The following is a 26,616-nucleotide window of genomic DNA, read 5'->3' as shown; positions in this document are numbered from 1 at the left end:
CCGCAGGGAATTCATGAGAAAGTATTATCCGGAAGATGTCCGTGGTAAGAAGGAAATTGAGTTCCTTGAGCTGAAGCAAGGAAACATGTCTGTCACTGATTATGCTGCGAAATTTGTGGAGCTGTCCAAATTTTATCCTCATTACACTGGTGCTGGTGCTGAATTTTCAAAGTGCATCAAGTTTGAAAATGGACTGCGCTCTGAAATTAAGAAGGTTGTTGGGTATCAGAAGATACGCATTTTTACTGAATTGGTTGATAGCTGCAGGATATTTGAAGAAGACAATAATGCTCATTACAAGATTGTCAGTGACCGCAGGGGCAAGCAACATCAAAATCGTGGCAAGCCGTATGATGCCCCAGTGGGAAAAGGGAAACAAGGAGCTGCTCCGGCTCAGAGGACTAGTAGGGGAGGTGCTCCTGCTGGTATAGTTTGCTTCAAATGTGGTCAGGCTGGTCATAAGAGTAACGTATGCACTGCTGAAGTAAAGAGATGTTTTCGTTGTGGTAAGACTGGTCATGCAATAGCTGATTGCAAGCACAAGGAGATGATTTGTTTTAATTGTGGCGAAGAAGGGCATATTGGAAGTCAGTGTCAGAAGCTAAAGAAATCTCAAACTGGGAAGGTGTTCGCATTGACCGTAACTCAAACCTCCAGTGAGGACAGACTTATCCGAGGTACGTGTTATATTAATGGCTTTCCTCTTGTAGCTATTATTGACACAGGTGCGACTCATTCCTTTATATCTTTGGATTGTGCTGTGAAACTTAAGTTAGAGATATCTGAGATGTTTGGTAGTATGGTAATTGATACTCCTGCGAAGGGTTCAGTGACTACTACTTCGGTTTGTTTAAATTGTCCTTTGAGTATTTTTGGTAGAGACTTTGGGATGGACCAAGTGTGTCTTCCACTAGTGCAGATTGATGTTATTCTGGGTATGAACTGGTTGGTGTTTAACCGAGTTTCGATCAATTGTTTTGATAAGACGGTGGTCTTTCCTGAGATTGAGGAGGGAAAGAGTTTGTTTCTATCAGCAAGGCAAGTGAATGAGGAAGTAGCTGATGGGGCAGAGTTGTTTATGCTGTTAGCGACTTTGGAGGCTAAAGATAAACTGGTGATTGGCAATCTAGCCGTGGTGTGTGATTTTCCTGATGTGTTTCCGGAAGAGGTGAATGAATTACCGCCAGAGCGCGAAGTGGAGTTCTCGATTGATTTGGTACCTGGTACTAGGCCGATATCGATGGCTCCGTACCGTATGTCTGCTGTTGAGTTAACTGAATTGAAGAGTCAGTTGGAAGATCTGTTGGATAAGAAATTTATTCGTCCGAGTGTGTCACCGTGGGGTGCACCAGTGTTATTGGTTAAGAAGAAAGAAGGTACTATGAGGTTGTGTGTGGACTACAGGCAACTGAATAAAGTGACGATCAAGAATCGGTATCCTCTGCTGAGGATTGATGATTTGATGGATCAGTTGGTTGGTGCAAGTGTGTTCAGCAAAATAGATTTGAGATCTGGATATCATCAGATCCGTGTGAAAACCGAGGATATTCAGAAGACTGCTTTCAGAACAAGGTATGGACATTATGAGTATTCTGTAATGCCTTTTGGTGTGACTAATGCACCTGGAGTATTTATGGAGTATATGAATAGGATTTTCCATCCGTACCTAGACAAGTTTGTTGTGGTGTTTATTGATGATATTTTGGTGTATTCGAAATCTGAAGAAGAGCATGCTGAACATTTGAGAGTGGTTTTGGGCGTTCTACGAGAAAAGAAGTTATTTGCTAAATTGTCCAAGTGTGAATTTTGGTTAGGAGAGGTGAGTTTTCTTGGTCATGTGATTTCAAGAGGTGGCGTTGCTGTTGATCCTTCTAAGATAGAAGCGGTATCTAAGTGGGAAGCTCCGAAGTCTGTTGCTGAGATTCGAAGTTTCCTTGGTTTGGCTGGTTATTATAGGAAGTTCATTGAGGGATTTTCTAAGTTGGCATTACCATTGACGATGTTGACTAGGAAGGGGCAAGCGTTTGTTTGGGACTCAAAATGTGAAGAAGGTTTCCAAGAGTTAAAGAGAAGGTTAACTACTGCTCCTATTCTAATATTACCGAGTTCGTCGGAATCATTTGAAGTTTACTGTGATGCTTCATTGTTGGGTTTGGGTGGTGTGTTGATGCAGAATAAGCAGGTTATAGCTTATGCTTCAAGACAGCTGAGGGTTCATGAGAGGAACTACCCGACGCACGATTTAGAGTTGGCGGCTGTGGTGTTTGTTCTGAAGTTATGGAGGCATTACTTGTACGGGTCAAGATTTGAGGTTTTTAGTGACCATAAAAGTTTAAAGTATTTGTTTGATCAGAAAGAGCTGAATATGAGACAGAGAAGATGGTTAGAGTTTCTGAAGGATTATGACTTTGGTTTGAATTACCAACCGGGTAAAGCAAACGTAGTGGCTGATGCATTGAGTCGGAAATCATTACATATGTCTATGCTAATGGTTAAGGAATCGGATTTAATTGAGCAGTTTAGAGACTTGAGTTTGGTGTGTGAGAGTACTCACAATAGTGTTAAATTGGGAATGTTGAAGTTAACAAGTGGTATTCTGGATGAGATCAGAGAGGGTCAGAAATCCGATGTGCTTTTGGTTGATAAGTTGACTCTAGTGAATCAAGGTCAAGGTGGCGAATTCAGAATTGATGAGAATGATGTTTTGAAATTTGGTAATCGGGTGTGTATTCCGGATGTTATCGAACTTAAGAAGAGTATTCTTGAAGAAGGACATCGTAGTGGCCTGAGTATTCATCCTGGAGCTACGAAGATGTATCATGATTTGAAAAAGTTATTTTGGTGGCCGGGAATGAAAAGAGAAATTGCGAGTTTTGTTTATTCCTGTTTGACTTGTCAGAAGTCAAAGATTGAACATCAGAAGCCGTCTGGGCTAATGCAACCGTTGGCTATTCCAGAGTGGAAGTGGGATAGTATCAGTATGGATTTTGTTTCTGGTTTACCGAGGACAATTAAGAATTTTGAAGCTATTTGGGTGATTGTTGACAGATTGACAAAGTCGGCTCATTTCATTCCGATCAGAATGGACTATCCGTTAGAGAGATTAGCTGAGTTGTATATTGAAAGGATTGTAAGTTTGCATGGTATTCCGTCGAGTATTGTTTCGGACAGAGATCCTAGATTTACATTGAAGTTCTGGGAAGGTTTGCAGAGGGCTTTGGGAACTAAGCTGAGATTGAGCTCTGCATATCACCCGCAGACTGATGGTCAGACTGAGAGGACGATTCAGTCACTAGAGGATCTTTTGAGGGCTTGTGTTTTGGAAAAGGGAGGTGCTTGGGATTGTTATTTACCTTTGATTGAGTTTACCTACAACAATAGTTTTCATTCGAGCATTGGTATGGCGCCGTTTGAAGCTTTGTATGGTAGGAGATGTCGGACACCTTTATGTTGGTATGAGTCCGGTGAGAGTGCTGTGGTTGGACCGGAAATTGTTCAACAAACTACGGAAAAGATTAAGATGATTCAGGAGAAGATGAGAATTGCTCAGAGTCGTCAGAAGAGTTATCATGACAAGAGGAGGAAATCACTTGAGTTCCGAGAGGGAGATCACGTGTTTCTTCGTGTCACTCCGATAACTGGGGTTGGTCGAGCTTTGAAGTCAAAGAAGTTGACACCTCGATTTATTGGTCCTTATCAGATTTTGGAGAGGATAGGAGAGGTAGCCTATCGTATCGCTTTACCGCCGTCACTTGCGAATTTGCATGAGGTTTTTCATGTGTCTCAATTGAGGAGGTACATTCATGATCCGTCGCATGTGATCCAAGTAGATGATGTACAGGTGAGAGATAACCTGACTGTTGAAATATCGCCTATGAGGATTGAGGATCGAGAGTTGAAGCAGTTGCGGGGTAAAGAGATTGCCTTAGTGAAAGTAGCTTGGGGAGGACCAGTCGGTGGCAATGTGACTTGGGAACTGGAGAGTCAGATGAAAGAGTCTTATCCAGAGTTATTTGCTTGAGGTATGTTTTCGAGGACGAAAACTCTTTTAGTGGGGGAGAGTTGTAACACCCCGAATAAAATAAGAGAATTATTTAAATTAAGTTAATAATATATTTATTAATTTAATTAAATAAATTGAATTATTGGATTATTATTATTATTATTATTTGGAATAATAATTAGTGGAAAATATATAAGTTGGAATAAGAGAAAAGGGTTTTTATTTTTGGTAAAGAGTTTTCACGTGAAACAGAGAAGCGGCTGAAAAGTGGAAAGTGGAGAAAGGGCAAAGAGGAAGAGCTAGAGAGCAAAGGTTGAAGAACGGAAAAGCTTGAAGCTTAGAGATTGCCGGATTATCTCAGGTAAGGGGGGTTTATCGTCGTGTAATGGGTATTATAGATTAACATGTCATGGGTGGTGATAAACCGTTGAAGTGACCCTAATTGGGATGTTGAATGCTGAAATATTGTGATGAATAAGTTGTATTAAAGCTGTAATTGAGTCCGTATTTGTGTGAGTCGTGTTCCCCCGAACGTATAGCTTTTTACGGAAATTGAATCGGAGGTCCGGATGTCCTCCAACGGCGGAAAATGCGGAGAACTCTGCATTCTGCCTTGTGTTAGCGCAGGAACTACTGTTTTGTCTGCGTTAACCGGTTAACCCAGGGCGTTAACCGGTTAACACTGTTATATTTTGTGGAAATGTGCTGTTTTGCCTGCGTTAACCGGTTAACCCAGGGCGTTTACCGGTTAACACTGTTGCGTTTTGCCAGAAAGTGTGTTTTGTCCTGCGTTAACTGGTTAACCCAGGGCGTTAACCGGTTAACACTGTTGGAAATTGGAAAAATTGTTATTTTAATGTTGTGAACATAATTGGTTATTGGCCTATTATCGTTAATTTTGATGAGTAACTTTGTTGAGTTTATGTTATGAAGTGTTGATACAAATATGTTGATAAGTTGTGTTAAAGTTGTTGAAAATACTGAGTTGTAGGCTTGGTGAGCCAAAGTTGATTATAAATTGATTATAAGTTGATTTTGTTGAAAACATTGTTGTATTGCTATTCTTATTATGTTGTCGACAGTTTAACGTCGTGTATGCCATGTACATTCATATGCATTAAGTCGGAGCTTTGCTCACACCACCTTGGCCTGGATTGGCAAAATTTTAAGTTGAAAGTTGAAGGCTTATGCCTTGATGCCCAATAAAATGGCAATGATTTTAAGTTGGGAGTTTTACTCCGAATGGTACCACATGCATGACGAGTCGAGTCTCATTTGAGTTGCATTTTATGTTGTTATTGAGTATGATATTGGAGTTGATGTGCCGTTACTGAATGTGTAAATCTGATTTGGGTGATGAAACGTGTTAAATTACTTAGCATTACATGATGATTTATAATGCTTATTATATCGATTGAAGAACTCACCCTTACAACTATTTTTCAGGTAACGAGCAGTGATTGAGTAGAAGCTAGTGCTTGGAGTCTAGTGTAGTCTACTTAGAGGGTCGTGCTCTGATAGATGTAACATCGGGACGGGATGTTTTAATTGTTTTATGGTTGGTTGTTGAACCTTGTTACCTGTAATATGTTATATGTTTGAATGGTTGGTTGATTTCTATCCGCTGCGAATTATGCAAAAATGTTATTTTGAATTAAAAAAAATGAGCATGACTGATTTTTATGGTGAAATGTGTGAAGTGTTGTGTGACACCCTTGGTGCATAATTACTCTGATATATATTTGTTATTGTTGTTTTTATTAAATATTTGGGGTATTTTAGAGGGGTGTTACAATCAGACACCTCTTCATCACTTTTTTCCTCAGCCTCAAACACAGGGAATTCAAAGTTTGGAGAAGGAGTAGGATCATTGTATTCAATGGGTTTAGAAACCAACCTGCATAATGATTTGATATTTTGATTTTAGAGAAGTGGACCAAATATTATGCAGATGGATAACTTTTATTTATTTATGTTTTTTGTGATTACCATTTTCAGAGCAGAAAAAAGTAAAACTAAAGCATAATAGGTGTGGATGAATAGAATTGCATTTTATTGATGATCAATTTGAAATATTCCCAATAATGTTCACTTCTCCCTTAGGCATGGGAGAAGGATTTTCAAAAAATAATAAAAGTAATTACTTAGAGCGATGAACAATAACAGGAACATCAACAGTGATCCAATTGTTGCAAGCTTTTCCATGCGTCACAAAATCGGTGCAGTCTTCATCTTCGTCCCCCTTGATCACTGCAGTTGAGTGTTGTTCATTTCCATGAATGAACCCTCCGCTACGGAAACTAGGTTGCATATCTTCAACTTTGACCACAGACGACCCTTGTTGGAAACCCAAACCAGCTCGGTTTTTGTTCTTGGTGACCTCTACCCTCCGGCCCCACTGATCAGAACTACCATCTTCGAAAATCTTTTGAGCGTCTTTAAACGAGGACATAGGTGCCCCAACTCTCTTTTCTTCAGCAATAGAGAGAGCTTAGAATGGAGTTCCAATCTCATCCTTAGCTTCCACGTATGAGAAAGACGATAGATGACTCACCAATATAGCTTTCTCTCCACCCATGATGACGAGTTTACCATTCCTCATGAATTTCAATTTCTGATGCAAAGTTGATGTAACAGCTCCCGCCTCATGTATCCATGGCCTTCTCAACAAGCAGCTATAGGTCGGGCGTACGTCCATTACTTGGAATGTAATTTGGAAATCATCGGACTTATCTTCACTGGAAGGTCCACTTCACCAATAACAGTCTTGCGAGAACCATCAAATGCTTTGACGATCACACCACTGTACCTCATAGGGGCGCCTTGATATGATAATCGGGACAGAATTGACTTGGGGAGTATGTTCAACAAAGAACCGGTATCAACCAACACATTTGGCAATGCATCCTCCTTACAATTCATTGATATGTGTAGTACTAGATTATGATTTATGCCTTCCTCGGAAAGTTCTTCATCACAAAAGCTTAAGTTGTTGCAGGAAGTGATGTTAGCCACAATATGGTCAAACTGATCCACTGTTACATCATGTTCAACATAAGCTTGCTTCAATACTTTTTACAATCCTTCTCTGTACGCTTCAGAATTCATAAGTAGAGACAACACTGAAATTTTTGAAGGAGTTTGGAGAAGTTGATCCACCACATTGAATTCACTCTTCTTTATTAACCGTAGTACCTCATCATCATCACTAGGCTTCAAACTGCTGGGTTCACCAGACTAACACTTTGGAGCACTAACCAGATTTGTTGTAGGTACCTCAACCTTCTTACCAACATCTTCTACATCTTTTGGGAAAACAGGACCAAAAACACGACCGCTGCGGGTCACCTGCGTAACATCAACAATGTTCACAACATAATTGGTCGTAGACAACGAAACCTCTTGACCATTCTCAAATATAGTAGCATTATACTGATACAAAATAACTCTATCGGATGCATATGGGACGGGGCCCGCTAACCGTATTACCAACAGCGATACCGATCTGTTAATGATATTATTGTTGCTGCTATCAAACTTGTTTACCACCCGCTCGGGGGTCTTAAATACCGACACTATCACGTTCACATCATCTATATCCCTCGAGTGTTGAATCTGGATTATTTTCTCATCCATCAACTTCTGGATATCTCTCTTGACAACTGAACACCAACGGGAGTTTACACTACAAATTGTACAAACGTCATGGTCATGATCACAATCACTAATGGTACACAAAGTTCTATGCATCTCCACCAAGGACCGATGAATACATCGCATATCAAACACTCGGAAACTCCCTAGAAAACCATTTACCATATTAACATAAGAATTACCATGAGCAAGCAATGGGTTAACTTTCACGTTTGGCGCACGGTCCTTAAAGGACACCATCCCATTCTTCACTAGCTTCTGGACCTCGTACTTCAACGGGTAGCATTTTTCAATATCATGGCCGGGAGCTCCTTGATGAAAGGCACAATGAAGTTCAGGCTTATACCACCATGGAAGTTGTTCTGGAATTTGCGGAGGATTTCTTGGTTGGAAAAGGTTCTTGAGAACCAAGGATGGGTATAATTCAGCATATAGCATAGGAATAGGGTCGAAAGAGACCTTCTTCCTCTCAAAATTCGGTTGTTCTTGATTATTGTTAGTGTTATTGTAGTAGTTGTTTGTCCTTTGTTGTGGTTGTTGTTGACGTTGTTGTTGAACATGCATTGATTGATTTTTGGAAAATATTGGAATAATGGGTGATACTTGATAATGGTGCTGACGCGGTTGCGGACTTATTTTCACATGAGGCCTCCTTTGCCTCCCAATTGATACTGCATTGGTTTCTCCTTCCTTCTTTCTGGCGAACCCACTACCATACTTCTTGCTCGATGACACCTCTTCCTTAGACAAACGTCCCTACCGGACACCTTCTTCTAATCTCATCCCCATATTTCTCATTTAAGTAAAGTCACTAGGGGCACTAGCAATCATGCGTTCGTAATAAAACGAACTCAGGGTGTTAAGGAAAATCTTGGTCATCTCTTTCTCTTCCAATAGAGGATTGATCTGAGCAGCAAGCTCTCTCCATCTTTGGGCATACTCTTTGAATGTCTCTTTGTCATTCTGAGACATAGACCTCAGCTGGTCTCTATCAGGCGCCATGTCCACATTATACCTGTACTATTTCACAAAAACTTCACCCAAATCATTGAATGTACGAATACTTGCATTATCCAATCCAATGTACCACCTCAGAGAGGCACCAATCAGACTGTGTTGGAAATAATGAATCAATAACTGGTCATTATAAGTTTGGTCGAAATTTTCCTGACATACATGACAAGATGGCTAAGTGGGCAGGTATTTACCTTATACTTTCCAAAGTCAGGGACTTTGAACTTCATTGGGATTTTAACGTTGGGAACCAAGCAAAGTTCAACATCACTTTTGCCAAACAAATCTTTTCCCCTCAAGGTCTTCAACTCCTTTCGCAGCTCATGGAATTGGACTTTCATCTCATCCGTCTTCTCATAAAAATCTGGGCCTTCAGACGACTCAAAGTGGTAGGTGGTGTCCTCAACACGAGGCAGAGTGTGAACAATAGGAGGCGGAACAGACATGACCAGGCTAGATGCCGACATGGAAGCTAAAGTAGGAGCAAACCTCTCGGACACAAAGTTTGGCAGCATCCCCCACGGGAATCCGGCAGGCATAGTAGGAGCAAACTGTTTGGCAGGCACGATTGAGGTAACAACTTCTGAAATGATAGTCCTCTCAAGATAAGGAGTTGCAGGCGTTGGAGAAGACTGACTCTGAGCAGCTAATACAGACTCCATCATGGTAGTCAAACGAGTAATTTCGTCCTTCAGCTCTCGGTTCTCTTGTTCCAAATGTTCCATGATTCTCAGTTGATTGGCGCAAGTGTTGTATCAGTGAGTCAGCTTGGCTGAAGCACAGAAGAATAACCAATAAGACATCTGGCGGAAGAAATACCCATTATGCAAATGATGCATGAAATGCAATGTTTTGATTATTTTTATTTTCAAGGAACGTACTATTTTATTTGCAAATACATAATAATAACAATTGTGGCAATTGGATTAACCATAAAATCTCTTTTATTCATATAATTTGGAAGGATTACACCGAGTACAATTTCAGAAACCAAAATACAAATATAAGAGAAAAGGAAATTAATCATCCTAAGGATCCCCTAAGAACAATGTTAGATGATCTGACTGCAGGCGCGTACTTCTTTAGGATGCGTCGAATCTCGAACTCAAAAGAAGTCTTCATCTTAGCCTTCTCGAGGACAAGCTGATCAACAATCTTCTTCCAAGCATCATAAGGCTAAGGCATACTAGAGGAAGATGGACCATCTGGCTCTCTCTATCTCTTTACTGATCTGTCTTGAAGAAGCTCAATAAGTGCATCTTTGTCCTTAGACTCAAGCTGCAACTCCTCATGCTTTCGGCTCAAACCATGGAACTGCTCTTCCCACATATCCTTCTCTTGCTTCATCTTGGCGAGTGCATCTTCCAACTCCTCTGCATCTTGATTAGGGACAGTTAATGGCTCAGCCACAACCAAAGACATAGGTCTTTCACAAGCATACGACATCTTCAACTCCAAAGCTCTTTTCTTCACCCAAAGAGTGTATGCTTCCCAAGCTACATAGTTGTGCAAACCAAGCTCGGATCTTCCTTTCCTATGCACATTATGCCAAGCATGCAAAATCATTTGCTTCAAATGTTGGGGATCTTTACTCTCTTGATAGAAAAGACCTTATAACTGAGTGTTATTAGGTTTGTCTCTCAAGGGGAATCCAAGTTGACGACGAGCCAAAGCAGGGTTATAGTTGATTCCTCCTCGTGTACTAATGAGGGGTACATTAGAGAATTCACCACAACTATCAATAATATCCAAGATACTCAATGAGGAGTCATACCAAACTTTATCATCATTAGTGAGAGATATAAGTCTTTGAGACCACCGTAGACATTGTTTGTTCTCCACAGAAGCAGGTGTCTGAGGCAAGTGCGAAATAAACCACTTGTACAGAAGGGGAACACAGCACACAATAGTCCCACCACCTTTAGAATTTCTCAAATTCAAAGAGAAGTACATATCACCCAACAAAGTAGGCACAAGATTCCCAATCAAGAAGATTATAATGGTGTTAACATCCACAAAATCGTCAATGTTAGGGAACAAAGCCAAACCATAGATGAGCAACACAAAGATCACTTCGAAAGCATCCACACTACCGGCTTGAGCAAAAGCAGTAGCTTTCCCTATAAGGAAATCAGAAGTCAACCCAACCATTCCTCCTTTCTTCACCCAATGAGCCTCAATCTCAGACTTCTTCAAATGAAGATCTTCATCTATAAGATAAGATATGGGAATCTCCCCTAATCCACTAAAAGGCACTTTGTCAGAAACATGTATTCCCAAGATATGGGAATACTCCTCTAACGTAGGCATAAGCTGATAATCGGGAAAAGTGAAGGAACGGTAGAGAGGGTCATAAAACTGAACCAAAACACTCAAGAGTCCTTCTACTACATCAAAAGATAATACAGACAATAGCTTCCCATGACATTGTGTGAAGTCCAAGGGATCTAATACAAAAGTTGATAGCTTCCTTAGCTCTTTCAAATCGGGACATCTGAAACTGTACTTCTTAGTGTTCCTTCGTCCACAATCCATGGTCTGAAAATATTTACAAATAAAACCTCAGTTCCTTGAAGTTATTTTTGTGTGATGAATGTTATGATGCACATGAATGCGTGAATGCAACAATCACAAATCAGAGATCACACACAAGGCAAACAAACAAAGGTCAAAGGATGAATCAAGTCATTGTCAAGATCAATCATCCATTTTGGTGGATTATAGTTTTCACCTTATCAACACTCAAGTTCCATTGATATTGACAAGACTTGATTGGATCAACTAAGAATCAAGGGTTTGTTATTAGTCACGAGCATGGAGTCAGGTTAAGAACCATCCCAAAGGAGTGTACTAAGGATAAGAATTTGTAGATCATGTTCTAAAAAGTTCCCAGAGTCTTAATTCCATCTATTAGATATTATAGGTTAGGATGACTGACTCATCATTCCATAACATTCTCAAGAGAAACTCGTCTGAGTGTAGTATCGCGTAACAACTGTTATCAAGTCTACACTTGAGCAGTCTCCGCACTACATCCTAAATAGGCCATGTTGGGTTAAATGTTTTACGATCCTCAGCTTCTCGGACCCCAAATTAGAGAAAGTAATGCATAACCACAAATGACTTGTGTAGCATTAGTAACTCCAAAAGGGTCTCCACTGAGTATATGGGTCTCAAGCCAACTTGTTAAGGACTACTCCACACAAGTCGAACATGACTATACCATCCTCCTATCTTAATTGCACTCAAGTTCGGGTTAGAATTTATCTCACCACCCAGAGATCACCAAGCACAACAAGCAGATTATACCACACATACAAATATACAAACATCAAATATACAATTATATACACACATAAAAAAGTAGGCTACACCCACAGGAGACTACTCCCTAATAGAGTCGCCACTTAATTTATGTAGCGGTAAATTCATGACCATCAAGCTATGGATAAGCTTAACGTCAATAAAACCAGAGTCACCACCACGCTTTTATTGTTTCCAAAGGAAAAGGGAAAAGTACGAATAATACCCAAAGATAAGAAGTTTTCAAATTAAAACTAACAAAATGCCAGAGATTGCTGGTAAGGGGGTTGGTTACATAGAGGGAAGGTGTTAGCACCCAAAGTGTCCTAGGTACTCCTAGGGATCCCTTTTTTATGTGTGTATGTGTTTTGGTATAAAATGATGTTTTCAATAAAGAGAGTGTGGGGATGAGAAAAGAATTCATTAATTACATTTTGTCTTTGACAAGACCTTCGGACTTGTGCCTACGTACCAATATAAAAATGAGGGATCAAAACCTCGTAGTTCATGGTATCAATTTCAAAGTGAGTGAATTGCTTTTAACAAAAATTTAAGTTTGAAAGAGGCACAAAAGGCTCAAAAGAGTTTGAATGAGTGTTAGTTCTTTTTGTCTTTTGAAATTTTAAGTCAATATGATTAGATTTATTCACAAGTTTGATTTAAGAAAAGAGTTTAAAATGCAATGGCATAAGGCCAAAGTTTCTAATTTGCAATAACGTCTAAGTTTAGAAATCACAAGCAAAGAAGATTTTGAAAAGGGGGAGAGATTTTAAATTTAAGAAATGGGAGGAGATGAAGAGACTAATCCTAAGCAAGATTTTAAAAGTTAAGAGTTAAAAAGATCTTACCAATGGGATGCAATCCAATAGACAAGAATGTCATATAGAAACCCACTTTTCCCTTGGACTTTAAATCGTGCAATATCAATAAGCAAGTAACAAAGTGAAGAGCAAGGCATCAAATAAAGATAGCCACATTTAAGCTAGAAACTTTACAGTCTTCTTCATAATCTTCCCATGTATCAGATGACATACTCCTTGGATGGCTCAGAATAAGGCATTAGACACAGGTTCAAAGTAACACCTTCATCAAGACCAAGTTGCATATGAACTCAGAAGGATTCCAACACTTGTATCAGATGGAAGCTCAATTCACAAGTTTGACTTTAGAGAAGTTGGCATTGGCCAAGTCCGTTTGCATAGGGAATGTTGCCTAATTCTAAGTCCAAGTATCAGATCAAATCCAACAGTCCACACAATTTTTTTTAGGGTTTTTGTTGTTTCTTAGGTATCTTAAGGTCAAAAGACCACAAACACAAAAAAAATGCACAAATAAGTATATACAATTTCAATATATGGCTCAAGTGAGCAAAGTAAAAATGACATAAACATATGTATAATGACAAATGATAAATGGCTTGAATTTAAAGTGCATAAACATAAATGACTTGAAATTAAAAGTTAGTCAAATGTTAGTTTATTAGGAGTTAGTGGAGTTTTGCCTTTTTATTGTTTAAGTCATTCTTTGGAGAACACTCAACCCTCTATTCACAAGCACAGATCCTTGAACCAAGATATGTTCCAAAGGAAGGAAAAATGGCCAAGTTTCCACACAATACCATGAAAGGGGGGAGACTTACAATCTCACCTAATAGAATGTTATGCCTTTGGGTCAAAATTTAGCGCTATATTAAGCAATCGTAATTGGACTTGTGTAGAAGTCATAACTATCTGAGGTCGGACAATAATTTTTTTTGGTGTTAATGCACGTTAGAGATATGGTATGATGAACCATACTCCTAAAACATACGACACACAAAAAGAAAATGATCAAAAGGGAGGAACTCATCTCATCCATACTTGTATTGGTTTATGAATCAGCTAGCCTTAGGATATTGAGATGTCATAGGCCAATGAGAGGAGTGGGATAAAAAGGATCGAAAATGAAGAGCGGGGGGGGGGGGGGATGATGGGAGGAAATTTATCAAATTAAAATTATTCATTCATTTTGGGAGATGAAGTTTACATTTCATCAATCCCCTAAATCCAATGATTTTAACTTAACAAAAGTCAAATCAACTTTGACCAAGGCCTAAACACATCATCAAACTCCACAAATTAATAAAAATAGCTCAACACAATTTATTTTCAATTAAACAAATTAAAAATCAATTAAAAGTGCATTAAATTAAATTATGTTAGATCAGAAACCTAAAACCTCTTCAAAATACCAAATAAATGGCCCAGAGATTTATCATAGGTCAAACAAGATCAAAGGACCTTGGACAAAAAAATTGCACTATTTTTGAAAAGTCATAAGTATTTTTAAATAATTAAAATTATGCATAAAAACAATTAAATCATGAAAAATATTAATATTAATCCAAAAAATAATTTTAATTCATAAAATGAAAGAGAAAAATATTTGAACTTTTTTGGTGAAAGTCCCATATTTTTTGGATCAATATTAAAATTAATATGAATTAATGAAAATAAAGCAAATAAAATGTAAATTCTAAAATTACAAAATATGTGGACCATCTGATCTCCCTCATTAATTGAGGTGGCAGATCAAATGGTCCAAAGCGCGCGTTCCATGTGGTCATTAGTCAACTGCGCAGCATGCATGGTAATCACAACCAACGCTCAAGATTAGAACAAATTGAATGTATGTTATGGTTGGGAAGCTTGCTAACACATCGTCGGAGCCAGAGCTCCGATCTTCTTCTCCGGTGGACCTCACCAGACTAGTCCACCTTCAACCATCACCAAAATAGAAAAGCAAGGCATGGATTTAAAGAAAAAATGCCCAGGAGCTCGAATCTGGCCTCAATTTTGTCTAACTCCAAGTATATGAAAAGATACAGGAAGTTGAATTTTCAGGATCATAATTTGAGTTGCTTCGATTTGACCTCAAAGCAACTCAATCTTGTTTCCTACATTGGTAGGACTTAGACAACCAAAAATCAACAAGAATAGTGAAAAAATAAGAGAGACTCGAATAATGGAAGTTTCTGAAAATTCACCTTTGAGTTGATCCAATTTGGCTTGATCTTGATCTGGATTTGATTGTTTTCTCCTCCTCTTTCTTGCAAAAACGAAATGAACTGAAAATGGAAGTGAATCTCTGGAGTTTGAACTTCCAAACAGATGGTGAAGTTCAAGCTCGATTTCAAAGAAATCTCAGAAAATGCTATGGCAGTGATGGTTTGCAGAGGTCTAGAAAAGCTTGGGCAAGGTGTTGATGATGAATCTGAAGCCTTAAGCTTGTTTAAATAGGCATTGTGTTTGATATTTGCACCACTTGAAAATTTGACAAAAATAGTAATTCACTTGCATGGGTGCATGGGCAATCATTTAGGCCTTGAGAGTGATGTAATCCAACTCCAAATCGTGCACAAAGTCTACTGAACTCATAATATGCAAGCATGTAAAAGCAAATGATCATTTGAAGTTCAAACTTACCAAAACACTTCCCATAATGAAACCATGCGCAAGTCCTTAAATTTTGATCCAAATGAGATGATCTTGGATTTTTTTAAAAGGTAAGATCAAGGGGAACAACATTCATGTTGAACAATGTTTCATTTGAAGCTTGGATCATGATGGATTTTGATGTGGAAATTTGGGAAATCAAACATATTTGAAAGTTTTTTAACTCCCAAGTCAAATGTTCACTTCATCCACCTTGAATAACTTTTTCTATGGACTTCAAATGAGAAACGTTCTTTCATCAAAGTTGTATCTATTTAAAATATCTTCAATTTGGTCACAAATTTGACCTCATTTAGATTTTTCATGAAGGAGTTATGCATTTTAGAAGTTGAGGAAAATCACTCGTTCAATGGTATTGGTCAAAAATGACCTATAATATTTACTCTTGGGCCATGCATTTTAAAGTTGAATTTGCAATTAATCCAAACATAAAAGTTGAAGAGGACATCTTGAAATGGATCATTCAATTTTAATGGCTTTCATATCATAAAAATTGAGCAAGTTATGGCCTTGGGAAGTTGACCTCCAAACTAGGGTTTAGACAAAATGACCTATAATCTTTCACCATAAAAAATGACTTTAAAAGCAAAATTAGATCTTGACCTCAATATTAAAGTTTCTTGTAATGTCATTTAGAGTAACTTTGATCTTGGAATAATTTTTCTATGATAAATATTATAGGAGATAGGGTCTAGGGAACCCCAGTTTTGATTAGTTGACTTTCTCTGGTCAAACACCATGAACCAACTTGATAGCTTGATATTATCTTGACTTTTGGGATTCATGGAGGATCATATATACATAAGATGATGAAATTTGTAATATCCCTTTAAATATTTGATCAATTGCTAAAGAAACTTGTTGAAGAAGTCACATAAGACACCAAGATGAATCAGGGTTCCCAAGGCAAACCAATTCCAAAATCTTGATGATTTATTGATCAAAATAACATGTGAAGATTACGAGGATCCATATATGATACTTAGAGCCAATGTGAGCCAATTATTTATTGAGCTCCTTGCATTGAGGGTCTTAGACCCTAGATATGAGCTTGATAGAGCATATGTGAGCATACACTCTACCTACAAAAGAGTTAAATTATACAATGATATATTTTTGGTATTTTGGTTAATAAATAATGAAAAACAAATTATTATACAATAAAAAGTGCTTGGTGGTCTCTCCTAATGCAAACCCAATGAATGAGGGGTAAGGAGAATGCCAAGGTGTGATCCCAGTGCTAATGCATATGATGAGATAACATGAGGGATTTTAGGGTCAAATTTGGGGTCTTACAGTATGTACCTGATTTGAAGAGAAAATTCATTTCTCTTGGTGAATTCAACAAGAAAGGATATATTTTCCTAGGAGAAAAAATATTCTAAAAGTCATGGAGGGGTCAAAGGAAGTCTTAAGAGGCGTGAAGAAACAAGGCTTGTATACCCTTGAGGTTGAAGTTGTTAGTGGTTCTACAGATGTTGCATCCACGAAACCTTTGTCAATGACAAAAAGTTGGCACATGATATTGGGCCATGTCAGTGAAAGGGGTCTAGTCGAATTGGGGAAACAAACTCTACTTGGTAGAGACAAAGTCGAAAAGCTGAAGTTTTGTGAACCCTGTGTACATGGAACATCTTGCAGAGTGAAGTTCAATAAAGGTAAACAAAGAACACATGGATCCTTTGATTACATCCATGCTGATCTTTAGGGGCCTGCAAGGTGTCCATTGAAGGAGAATAGTGATCCAAAATGCAGCAGAAATTAAAAATTTCTCCTTTAGTGATCCTTACGAATGAGCATGATCAGTGATAGAATCGCTACCTCTTGTGGAGATTGAAACATTTGATACAGATCTAAGGAGCGTTCACGAATGTTGAATGTTGACATTGTAGGTTTTCGCGGCATTTGCAATTATATTAAAGCACGTATTTAACATAATAAACAGTGAGCGGTATCTAGCAACACATCATTGCTACCCAAGACACGAAAATGTCATGTGATATGACAAACCCTTTTGTGATAATACTTGCGTGTACAATTACCCCTTTTTCCCTTGTGTTTATATTGAACACAAGGCATAGACCATGTAATCCTTGTCCTGTTCAATATTGGGCCCGTAGACGTTTATCCTATTACGCAGGATGGGAAAATTCCATCTAGGTCACTCGTGTCCCTCAGCATGCTTCGTGGAGTACCCATCAACTGTCTTTATGGTCATCTAGTTAAGGACAACGCTTGATCAGCAATAAGGCACTCGACTCTACATCTAGGGTCCATAGTGGCTTCAGGTCGAAGGGTGGTATACACCATTATCACCATGAGAATAGCTTATGACACTTTGCATAACATTCTATATAGTATTCTCATAGCGGGTCAATTTTGTATAAATATTACTCTTAATATTCATACCTATGTTTAAAACATGATAACTCCTTATCTATGATCCATGATATGTGATCATTAGTCTATATACATAATAGTCATAATGCTTTAATTTTGTCCCACTTCACAACAAAGCTCGATTATAGATACTTTAAGAATAATGTCCTTATGGTTAATGGGATCTCATGATTAAGTCACACTTGATACATTAAACGGACTAGCTATTTTAGGGACTTTATTAAGTAAACATAATAAATAAAAAGTCTTTTATTATTAATAAATAACTCGATACAAGTACCAAAAGTATTGACCTCTAGGGATTACACCAACATTCTTCCACTAGCAGTAGAGCCAATCAGGCATACCCCTAATGCCCATAGATCTAGTATGGCCATCATGCTTCTACTACGCAAGAGGCTTTGTCAGTGGGTCAATAATATTGTCAAGTGTAGGTACAACGCATATTTTCACATCTCCTTTATCTATTATCTCTTGAATGAGGTGATAATGCCTAAGTATGTGTTTGGATCGTTAGTGAGATCTAGGCTCCTTAGCTTGTGCGATAGCACCTTTGTTATCATAATAGAGACCACTGGGATGCACAATGCTAAGAACTATGCCAAGTTCACTAATGCACTTTTTGATCTAAACAACTTCCTTTGATGCACTTGAGGCAGCAATATACTCGGGCTCGATTGTGGAATCAACAACTGTGTCTTGCTTTGAACGTTTCCAGCTCCCAGCACCACAATTTAAGCAAAACACATAACCATTTTCCGATCTAAAGTCATCCTTACCTGTCTGGAAGCTAGCATCGGTGTATCCAATTACAAAAAGCTCTTCCTGACCTCCATATATCAAAAATGAGTCCTTAGTCCTTCTCAAATACTTAAGGATACTCTTGAAAGCTATCCAATGAGCATCACCGGGATTAGATTGGTACCTACTCGTTGCACTGAAAGCATACGAGACATCTGGTCGAGTACATAACATGACATACATGATATATCCTATTGCAGATGCATATGGAATCTTATTCATGCGATCCCTTTCTTCCTTTGTTGAAGGGGATTGTGTTTTTGATAGATACAAGCCATGTTGCATAGATATGAATCCTTTCTTGGAATCATGTATATTAAAGCGTCTCAACACTTTGTCTATGTATGTACTATGACTTAGGCCAAGTAGTTGTTGTGATCTATCTCTATAGATCCTTATTTCTAATATATAGGCTGCTTCACCTAGGTCCTTCATAGAAAAGCATTTCCCCATCCAAGACTTTACTTGTTGCAGGGTAGGGACATCGTTTCCAATGAGTAATATGTCATCTACATATAATACCAAGAAGACGATCATGCTCCTACTAACGTTCTTGTAGACACAAGGCTCGTCTTCATTCTTGATGAATCCATATTGTTTTACAGTTTCATCAAAATGAAGATTCCAACTTCTAGAAGCTTGCTTCAGTCCATCGATTGATCTTTGTAACTTACATATATTTTGGGCTTCTTCTGGTATGTCAAATCCTTCAGGCTGTGGCATGTACACATCCTCAAGAAGATTCCCATTAAGGAAAGCAGCTTTGACATCCATCTGCCATATTTCATAATCATGATATGAAGCGATAGCAAGTAAAATTCGAACAGATTTAAGCATTGCAATTGGTGAAAAGGTTTCATCATAGTCAACCCCATGAATTTGTTTATATCCTTTTCCAACCAGTCTTGCCTTATAGGTATGTGCCTTACCATCCATATCAGTCTTCTTTTTGAATACCCACTTGTATCCTAAAGGGTTAACTCATATAGGAGGCTCTACCGAGGTCCAAACCTGGTTTATGTACATGGAATCCATTTCAGATTTCATGGCTTCTAGCCACTTCTCAGACTTAGGACCAGTTATGGCCCCTTGGTAGGTCACAGGCTCATCTTGATCCATGAGTAATACATCACCTTGATCAGTTATGAAATATCCATATCTCTCAGGTAGGTGACGTATCCTGCTTAACCTACACTGGTTTTATTCTAATTGAGCATGTTGCTCTTCCACAACTACTTGTGTTTCCTGCTCTAATTCCTCCATAGGTGTATCAATGCTTTGTGATTCTTGAATTTCTTCAAGCTCTACTTTCCTCCCACTGATTCCTTTGGAGATAAAATCCTTTTCTAGGAAAACTCCAGTTCGAGTGACAAACACTTTGCCCTCAGAAGGATTGTAGAAGTAATATCCTTTTGTTTCTTTAGGATACCCCACAAATAAGCATTTGTCATATTTGTGCTCACGCTTAGTTGAAATTTATCGTTTCACATAAGCTTCGCAACCCGAAAAATCTTCATGTAAGACATATGTGGTTTCTTACCACTCCATATCTCATATGGTGTCTTCTCAACCTTTTTGGATGGAACACGATTAATTGTGTAAGTTGCTGTCAATAGTGCATGCCCCCAAAAGGAGTTTGGAAGATCGGCGTGACTCATCATGGATCGGACCATGTCTAACAAGGTTCGATTTCTTCCCTCAGATACACCGTTTTATTGGGGTGTTCCAGGAGGAGTAAGTTGGGATAGAATTCCACACTCTATCAGATGATCGTCAAACTCTAGGCTGAAATATTCACCACCTCGATTTGATCAAAGAGTTTTAATATTCTTACCTATTTGGTTTTGTACTTCATTCTTGAATTCCTTAAACTTTTCAAAGGACTCTGATTTGTGTTTCATTAAATACACATAACCATATCTACTGAAATCATTAGTAAATGTGATGAAGTACTAAAAACCTCTTCTGACTGGTATGTTCAATAGTCATTAGATCATTAGATTTTTCACATTTTCCTGTGAATGGAGACTTTGTCATCTTTCCAATTAAACAAGATCTATATGTCTCATATGATTCATAATAAAAAGAGTCCAAGAGTCCATCTTTATGGAGTTTGGAAATGCGTTTCTCATTGGCCTGATCTACAATGCCAAAGGTAAGTTGGATTTAACTCATTAGGTTTAGTCCTTTTAGTATTAATGTTATAAATAGGCATTTCAAGATCAAGGACATATAGTCCGTTGTTCATTTATGCAGTAACATAGAATATATCATTCAAATAAATAGAGCAACAATTGTTCTTTATTATAAATGAAAAACAAAACTTGTCTAAATAAGAAACGGAAATAATATTCCTGCTAATTGCAGGTACATAATAAGAGTTCTCTAACTGAATTATTAAACCACTAGGTAAAGGCAATACATAAGTTCCTACAGCTAAAGCAGCAACCTTTGGTCCATTGCCAACTCGTAGGTCAACTTCACCTTTTGCCAAATCTCTTCTCCTTTTTAGCCCCTGCACATTGGTACAAATGTGAGAACCGCATCCAGTATCTAATACCCATGATGCAGAAGTAGATAAATTAATTTCAATAACAAAAATACCTGAAGTTGAAGTCTCTACTCCATTCTTCTTATCTTCCAGGTACATTGGGCAGTTTCTCTTCTAGTGTCCGGTTTTTCCGAAATGGAAGCAGGTGCCTTCCTTTCCTATTCCTCCACTTGGCTTCAAAGCAGGAGCTATGGGTTTGGGTTTGTAAAATTCCTTGCCTTTCCCTTTACCACTCTGCTTGGTGGGTCTTTTGTTCTGTCTCTTTCCATTTCCGATCATCAGAATGGATTTCCCTTTTGACTTCAGATTCTGCTCAGCAGTTCTTAACATGGCTAGAAGTTCAGGAAGATATTTGTCCATATCATTCATATTGAAATTAAGTATAAATAGACTGAAGCTATATGGCAACGATTGTAAGATCAAATCAGTCGCAAGTTCCTTTCCGAGGGGAAAACCCAACCTCTCAAAGTTCTCCAAATACCCAATCATCTTTATCACATGGGGACCTACAGGGGCTCCCTCAGCTAACTTTCCTTGAACAAGGGATTTTGAAACTTCGAACATTTCATGCCTTACCTGCTCTTGATAGAGCATCTTCAGGTGTTCGTTCATATCGAACGCTTCCATGTTCTCATGTTGCTTTTGCAACTCTGAGTTCATGGTAGCTAGCATGAGGCAAGCAGTTTCATTGGCATTATCGTCATGCTTCTTATAAGCATCTCTTTTTGCCTTAGGTGCAGAACTAGGAGGTTCCTCTTCAAGAACAGGTTTCTCCAATACATACAACTTTCTATCATGTTTGAGGATAATCCTCAGATTTCGGTGGCAATCCAAAAAAATTGTCCCAGACAATTTTTCCTTATCAAGGATTGATCGCAAAATGTTGTTAGAGGTGTTTTTTGTCATGGTAATCTACATGAAAATAATGAAAATATAAGTATCACTAAAATAACATATTTAATTAGGCCTTTAATTAGATATGCTCCCACTATTTTACACAAAACAAATGACCTTCACCATTTGATTCGGAAAATCTTGTTAGAAGATTTTCTAGTGGGTCGAGATCCACATTTCACTTTGTTTTAAGTCCGCGTAGGTGGATTACATCAAAACTAGGTTATTTAGGTAGAAACTCCTTCCAATTGTATCTAATACAACTCTAGAATATTTTAGTTGGGTGAATAACTCCTTATTCCAATCCATCACATGGATCATTTCCTACTCTTGCTTCTAAACGTATATAATCTTATTATAATTTATTTAGTTAAGTTTGACCCATTATTTTAGCAATTGGATATTACAATTATCCCATCGATACTAGTCTTTGTGAGTGCTAAAACTTGGAAAGCATAAACTTAATATTTAATTTGAGGGAATTTGCAATTATTCTGATCTCACCAGCTTATTTATCATATAAATCGTCTCTCATATGCATCAACATACATACAAAATGAAACAGTTATGGCCCCTAGCGCAATTGTTCTCCCAAGCCAATGAGAGAACCTAAGCTAACCAAATAACGATCTAATCTTCTCCAAGCAAGATCTTCAAGGTTGTCCTCCTTGATGCAAATGTTACTTGGAACCTGTGTCCAATGCCTTATTCTGAGCCATTCAAGGAGTATGTCATCTGATATATGGGAAGATTAAGAAGACAGTGAAGTTGCTTGCTTGGATGTGACTATATTTATTTGAAGCCTTGCTCTCCATCTTGCTACTTCATTATTGATGTTGCTTGCTTCTAAAATCCAAAGGAAAAAGTGGGTTTCTATATGACATTCTTGTCTGTTGGATTGCATCCCATTTGTCAGATCTTTTCATTTCTTAACTTTTAATTTTATGCTTAGGATTAGTGATCAGTAAAATAGCAAGTGTACTATTTGCACCGATGTAGTAATAAAATGGGACTTATCCCGAGTATCGATCTCGAGGACTGCGTATTAAGTACAAATCTTTACAATAATTGAGTTTGTTGATTGTTTTCGAAATGATAATTACGAGAATAAATTACACAAAGTGGTAAAAATCTTTTAATCGATATAAGAAAGCATGCTAAGGCAAGATGTATGAACTGCTTTGTACTACACTACTTCCACATTATACAATACCTACGTTGTAATTATTCAAAGCCGATTCTTAATATTGTTTTCTCTAATTCCTTAGCCGAAAACCGTTAACAGTCAATTTAAATCCTAATTCCTTAGCTATTCAAAATGACGTTAAGAAATACGCAATCGAACAAGAATTAACGGCTACTACAATTTGATCCTTATTCCTAAGCGATTATACCGAAGTATTATTATACAAAAATCGATAAGGTGGTTTGTCTGACCTAAACCTTAACCATAGATCAAAATTCTATTTGTCCGATAAAATAAAGCATTAAGAACTTTGTATAATCATTTAAATTAAGAACAACGTTGATGATCACAAAAACATAGAAATATTGTTCATACATTAGCAATTTAGGGACACCCCTATAGCATTGAGGGGTTTAGCTTCTCATAGTATTCAAAGAAAGCAAATTACAAAATAGAGACATTACAATTCTTTGGTGATGAAGGTTGATCTTCAATCTCTTCCGTTCTTGAAAATCTCTTCTTCTCCCTGGCCCTTGAAAGCTCTCTTCTCTTTTTTGTCTATTCTTCGTACGATCCAAAAAGTCCCTTTTCTCTTTAGCAACAGTAGACTAAATAGTTCCAAATCATCTAAAAGCATAGTGAAATACCAAGACTGCCCTCCCGACTTACAAAAAAGACTTTAACAATAAAAATCAGCAAAATGGGCGAATTGGCCAACACGGGCCGTGTCAGCTGACACGGGCACCTGTTTTGTGCATATTTCGCTTTGCAAACTGTTTTTGACTCCCGTTCTTCCCTTACATAACTTTTGGGGTTATTGTTGGACCTAAACCAAATAGACCTACCACGGAAATGCATAAAATGCGACAAAAAGAGAGGAACCACTAATACAACCTAAAACAAGAAGGAAATTATGAAATGCGATAAAACTTAGGAAATCAACTAAAAGAAAGAACAAAGTGTTACCGATTTTTTAAGATTCATGTTGGATGGATGATGAAAACTAAATGCAAATGGTGACCGATTACAACCCCAAACTTATCTCATTGCTTGTCCTCAAGTGATGTAAGAGACAACACAGAGGTCAACCATGGATTTTCTTCTTTCCACAATACAACTGATGTTATTCGCAACTTATCTTCCTCCTTCCCGATTAAGCTTCTTGTTCACCCATTCGAACTATCCACTGCATTATCATATCAGAGTGTTTCTTCACCTGCAAACTTCTTGACACCACTCACCAAATCTCTCGGGGTTAAAGTGTTTAGCACTAATAATATCAAGGTATGCAATATCAACTTTTAATTTTTGAATAGATTATACGTTCACTACACCAACCAAATACACACACTTTTAAAGGTCTTCGGGTTGTAACTGGGCTTAGGTACGGTGGGGATAGACAAGGAAATGAGTGACAAGGGTTTAAAAACTCGGCATTCATGTTGTTGCTTTTCTTTGTGCACAATTTATTTCATGGGGTGTTATCCAATCTTGACTCTCTCTTTTTTTTCACTCAATTTTTCTTTCTTTGAGTATCTCATTATGGCATGAGTCTTTGACTTAGGCAAGTGCTTTCATCTCATCTCCATTTTTCATTTTTTTTCTCTTTTTTTTTTCTTTCGGTAGAAGTAGATATTTCTACACACTTTTTTTATCTTTTGTTGCACTTGCCATTTTTCAATTTTTTTAAGGATCACCACCCCAAACTTATCTTTTTGCACGAATTTGGCACTACAAGAGTCATGCCGAGCGAAGGTAGGAAGTGTTTGGCTTATGGTTAACATAATGGTTTTCACAAACAAGGGAGCACAGGATCAATGGGGTTAACAATGGATAAATACAACATTACAGATGGCTAGAAATGCTAAAGGGTGAAAACAAACAACGTGCCTCAGTGTGCGTCTTTATATTGTGTTGTATCAGTAGAACTTACGCAAAATCAGAGAGATAAAGTCATACCTGAATGCACTCTTTTGTGTTTGGTTTTGTTGAAATCTTACCATGTTGGATAAGCTTGCAGGCTCCAAACCACTCTTCATGACAAACAACTTCTTTTTCAGCTTGGGTCCACCATCCCCTATTTTGGTCTAGAGTCGCCGAGTTGCGTCCAACATTTTCTTTCTCAGCTGTATCAACTTCCAGGTTGCCTCGGGAGCAAATCCGGGGTTGCATCTTTCCCTCACTGGTCACTAGTCCATCATTTATCTAGTAGAATCCACTTTTATCTATAACACATGGAAATAAAACAGACACACAAAAACAAAACAAAGCAAACAAACACAACTTAAATAAATTACAAAACAATAAAAACCCCCCCACACTTGAACCAAACATTGTCCGCAATGTTCATTGTTAAGATAGGAGGGGTACTCACAAAGTCTACTGAGGAGGTGGAGGAGGATACGGATAATGCAACATCATGCGTTGCATCATCGCATTCATTTCATCCAAAACCGTCCCTTGGCGGTGTTGTTCAACCCCGAAACTTGTGAGCTCCTCACCTTTCTTAGATTGCTCTATGCAAAGGTGACCAATCTCATTTTGAATCCAACCCCATTGGTCTTGTGGCATGGAGTAGGAACCTGAAGCTTGGGTCGTTTCTTGTGGTTGTTGGTAAAACTGCTCCTCAGTGCTAGGTGCACCTTCCATATGGTCATCTGTAGGAAAGGAATCAAGAAAATCTTCGTCCCCCTCATCCAGGTCGGGACACTCATAAAGCCAGTTGGCTTTGTTAGTAATACTAATGAAATCATAAGCGGGTAAAGCAAGAATATGAACTTTTTGGAAGACAAGAGAATAGTAATCTTGTTTTACCTCAATCATGCCTTGTTGAATCAACGCGACCATGTCGAGTTTATTCTTACCTGGCACCTGTGGAGCTTCAGCAAGCGCAACACCAAACTCAAAATGGTCGGCAATTTGGTGATCATTCCGCCAACCGAAATGTCGCCTGAAGTAGCGCGACCAACTCTGCCTAGGTAGTCAGCTGCAAATGTTGCTACATTGATAGGTGTTTGTGCTGCCATACTGTGCAAAAAGAAAAGCTCCCTTTGGGTGGCGACATCGGTGCTATCATTGCGATCGAACATGGTATACGCCAAAGCCTTCTGAGCGTACCTGAAACAAGGGTTATGGATACCCGATGCTTTTGCTCCCTTGGAGATATATTTAGCATTACCTGTTATAGCGGTCCAGAATTCAGGCGGAACAAAAGTATCGGGCACCGTTCCAGGGCCTACTAATGGGAGTTTTAGGATACTCCCCAATTCATCCACAGACAATTCCAGATTAGTATTAAACAAACGAAAACGCAAAG

General features: G+C 38.2%; 1 protein-coding gene across 1 annotated transcript in view; it reads right to left on the bottom strand.

The window, feature by feature from the left end:
• LOC127123293 (DEAD-box ATP-dependent RNA helicase 31) overlaps positions 1–25,472 on the bottom strand; it is a 47,628-nt gene extending 22,156 nt beyond the window's left edge. Inside the window, exon 1 of the mRNA XM_051053524.1 lies at positions 25,260–25,472. Coding sequence (XP_050909481.1) covers positions 25,260–25,472 — 213 coding nt within the window. The remainder of the gene's footprint in view (positions 1–25,259) is intronic.
• Between the last annotated feature and the right edge of the window lie 1,144 nt (positions 25,473–26,616).

The sequence above is a fragment of the Lathyrus oleraceus genome, chromosome 2 (assembly GCF_024323335.1).
Source record: "Lathyrus oleraceus cultivar Zhongwan6 chromosome 2, CAAS_Psat_ZW6_1.0, whole genome shotgun sequence".
Taxonomy (NCBI): domain Eukaryota; kingdom Viridiplantae; phylum Streptophyta; class Magnoliopsida; order Fabales; family Fabaceae; genus Lathyrus; species Lathyrus oleraceus.
The sequence above is the reverse complement of the archived record's forward strand: the minus strand, read 5'-3'. Positions and strand labels throughout refer to the sequence as shown.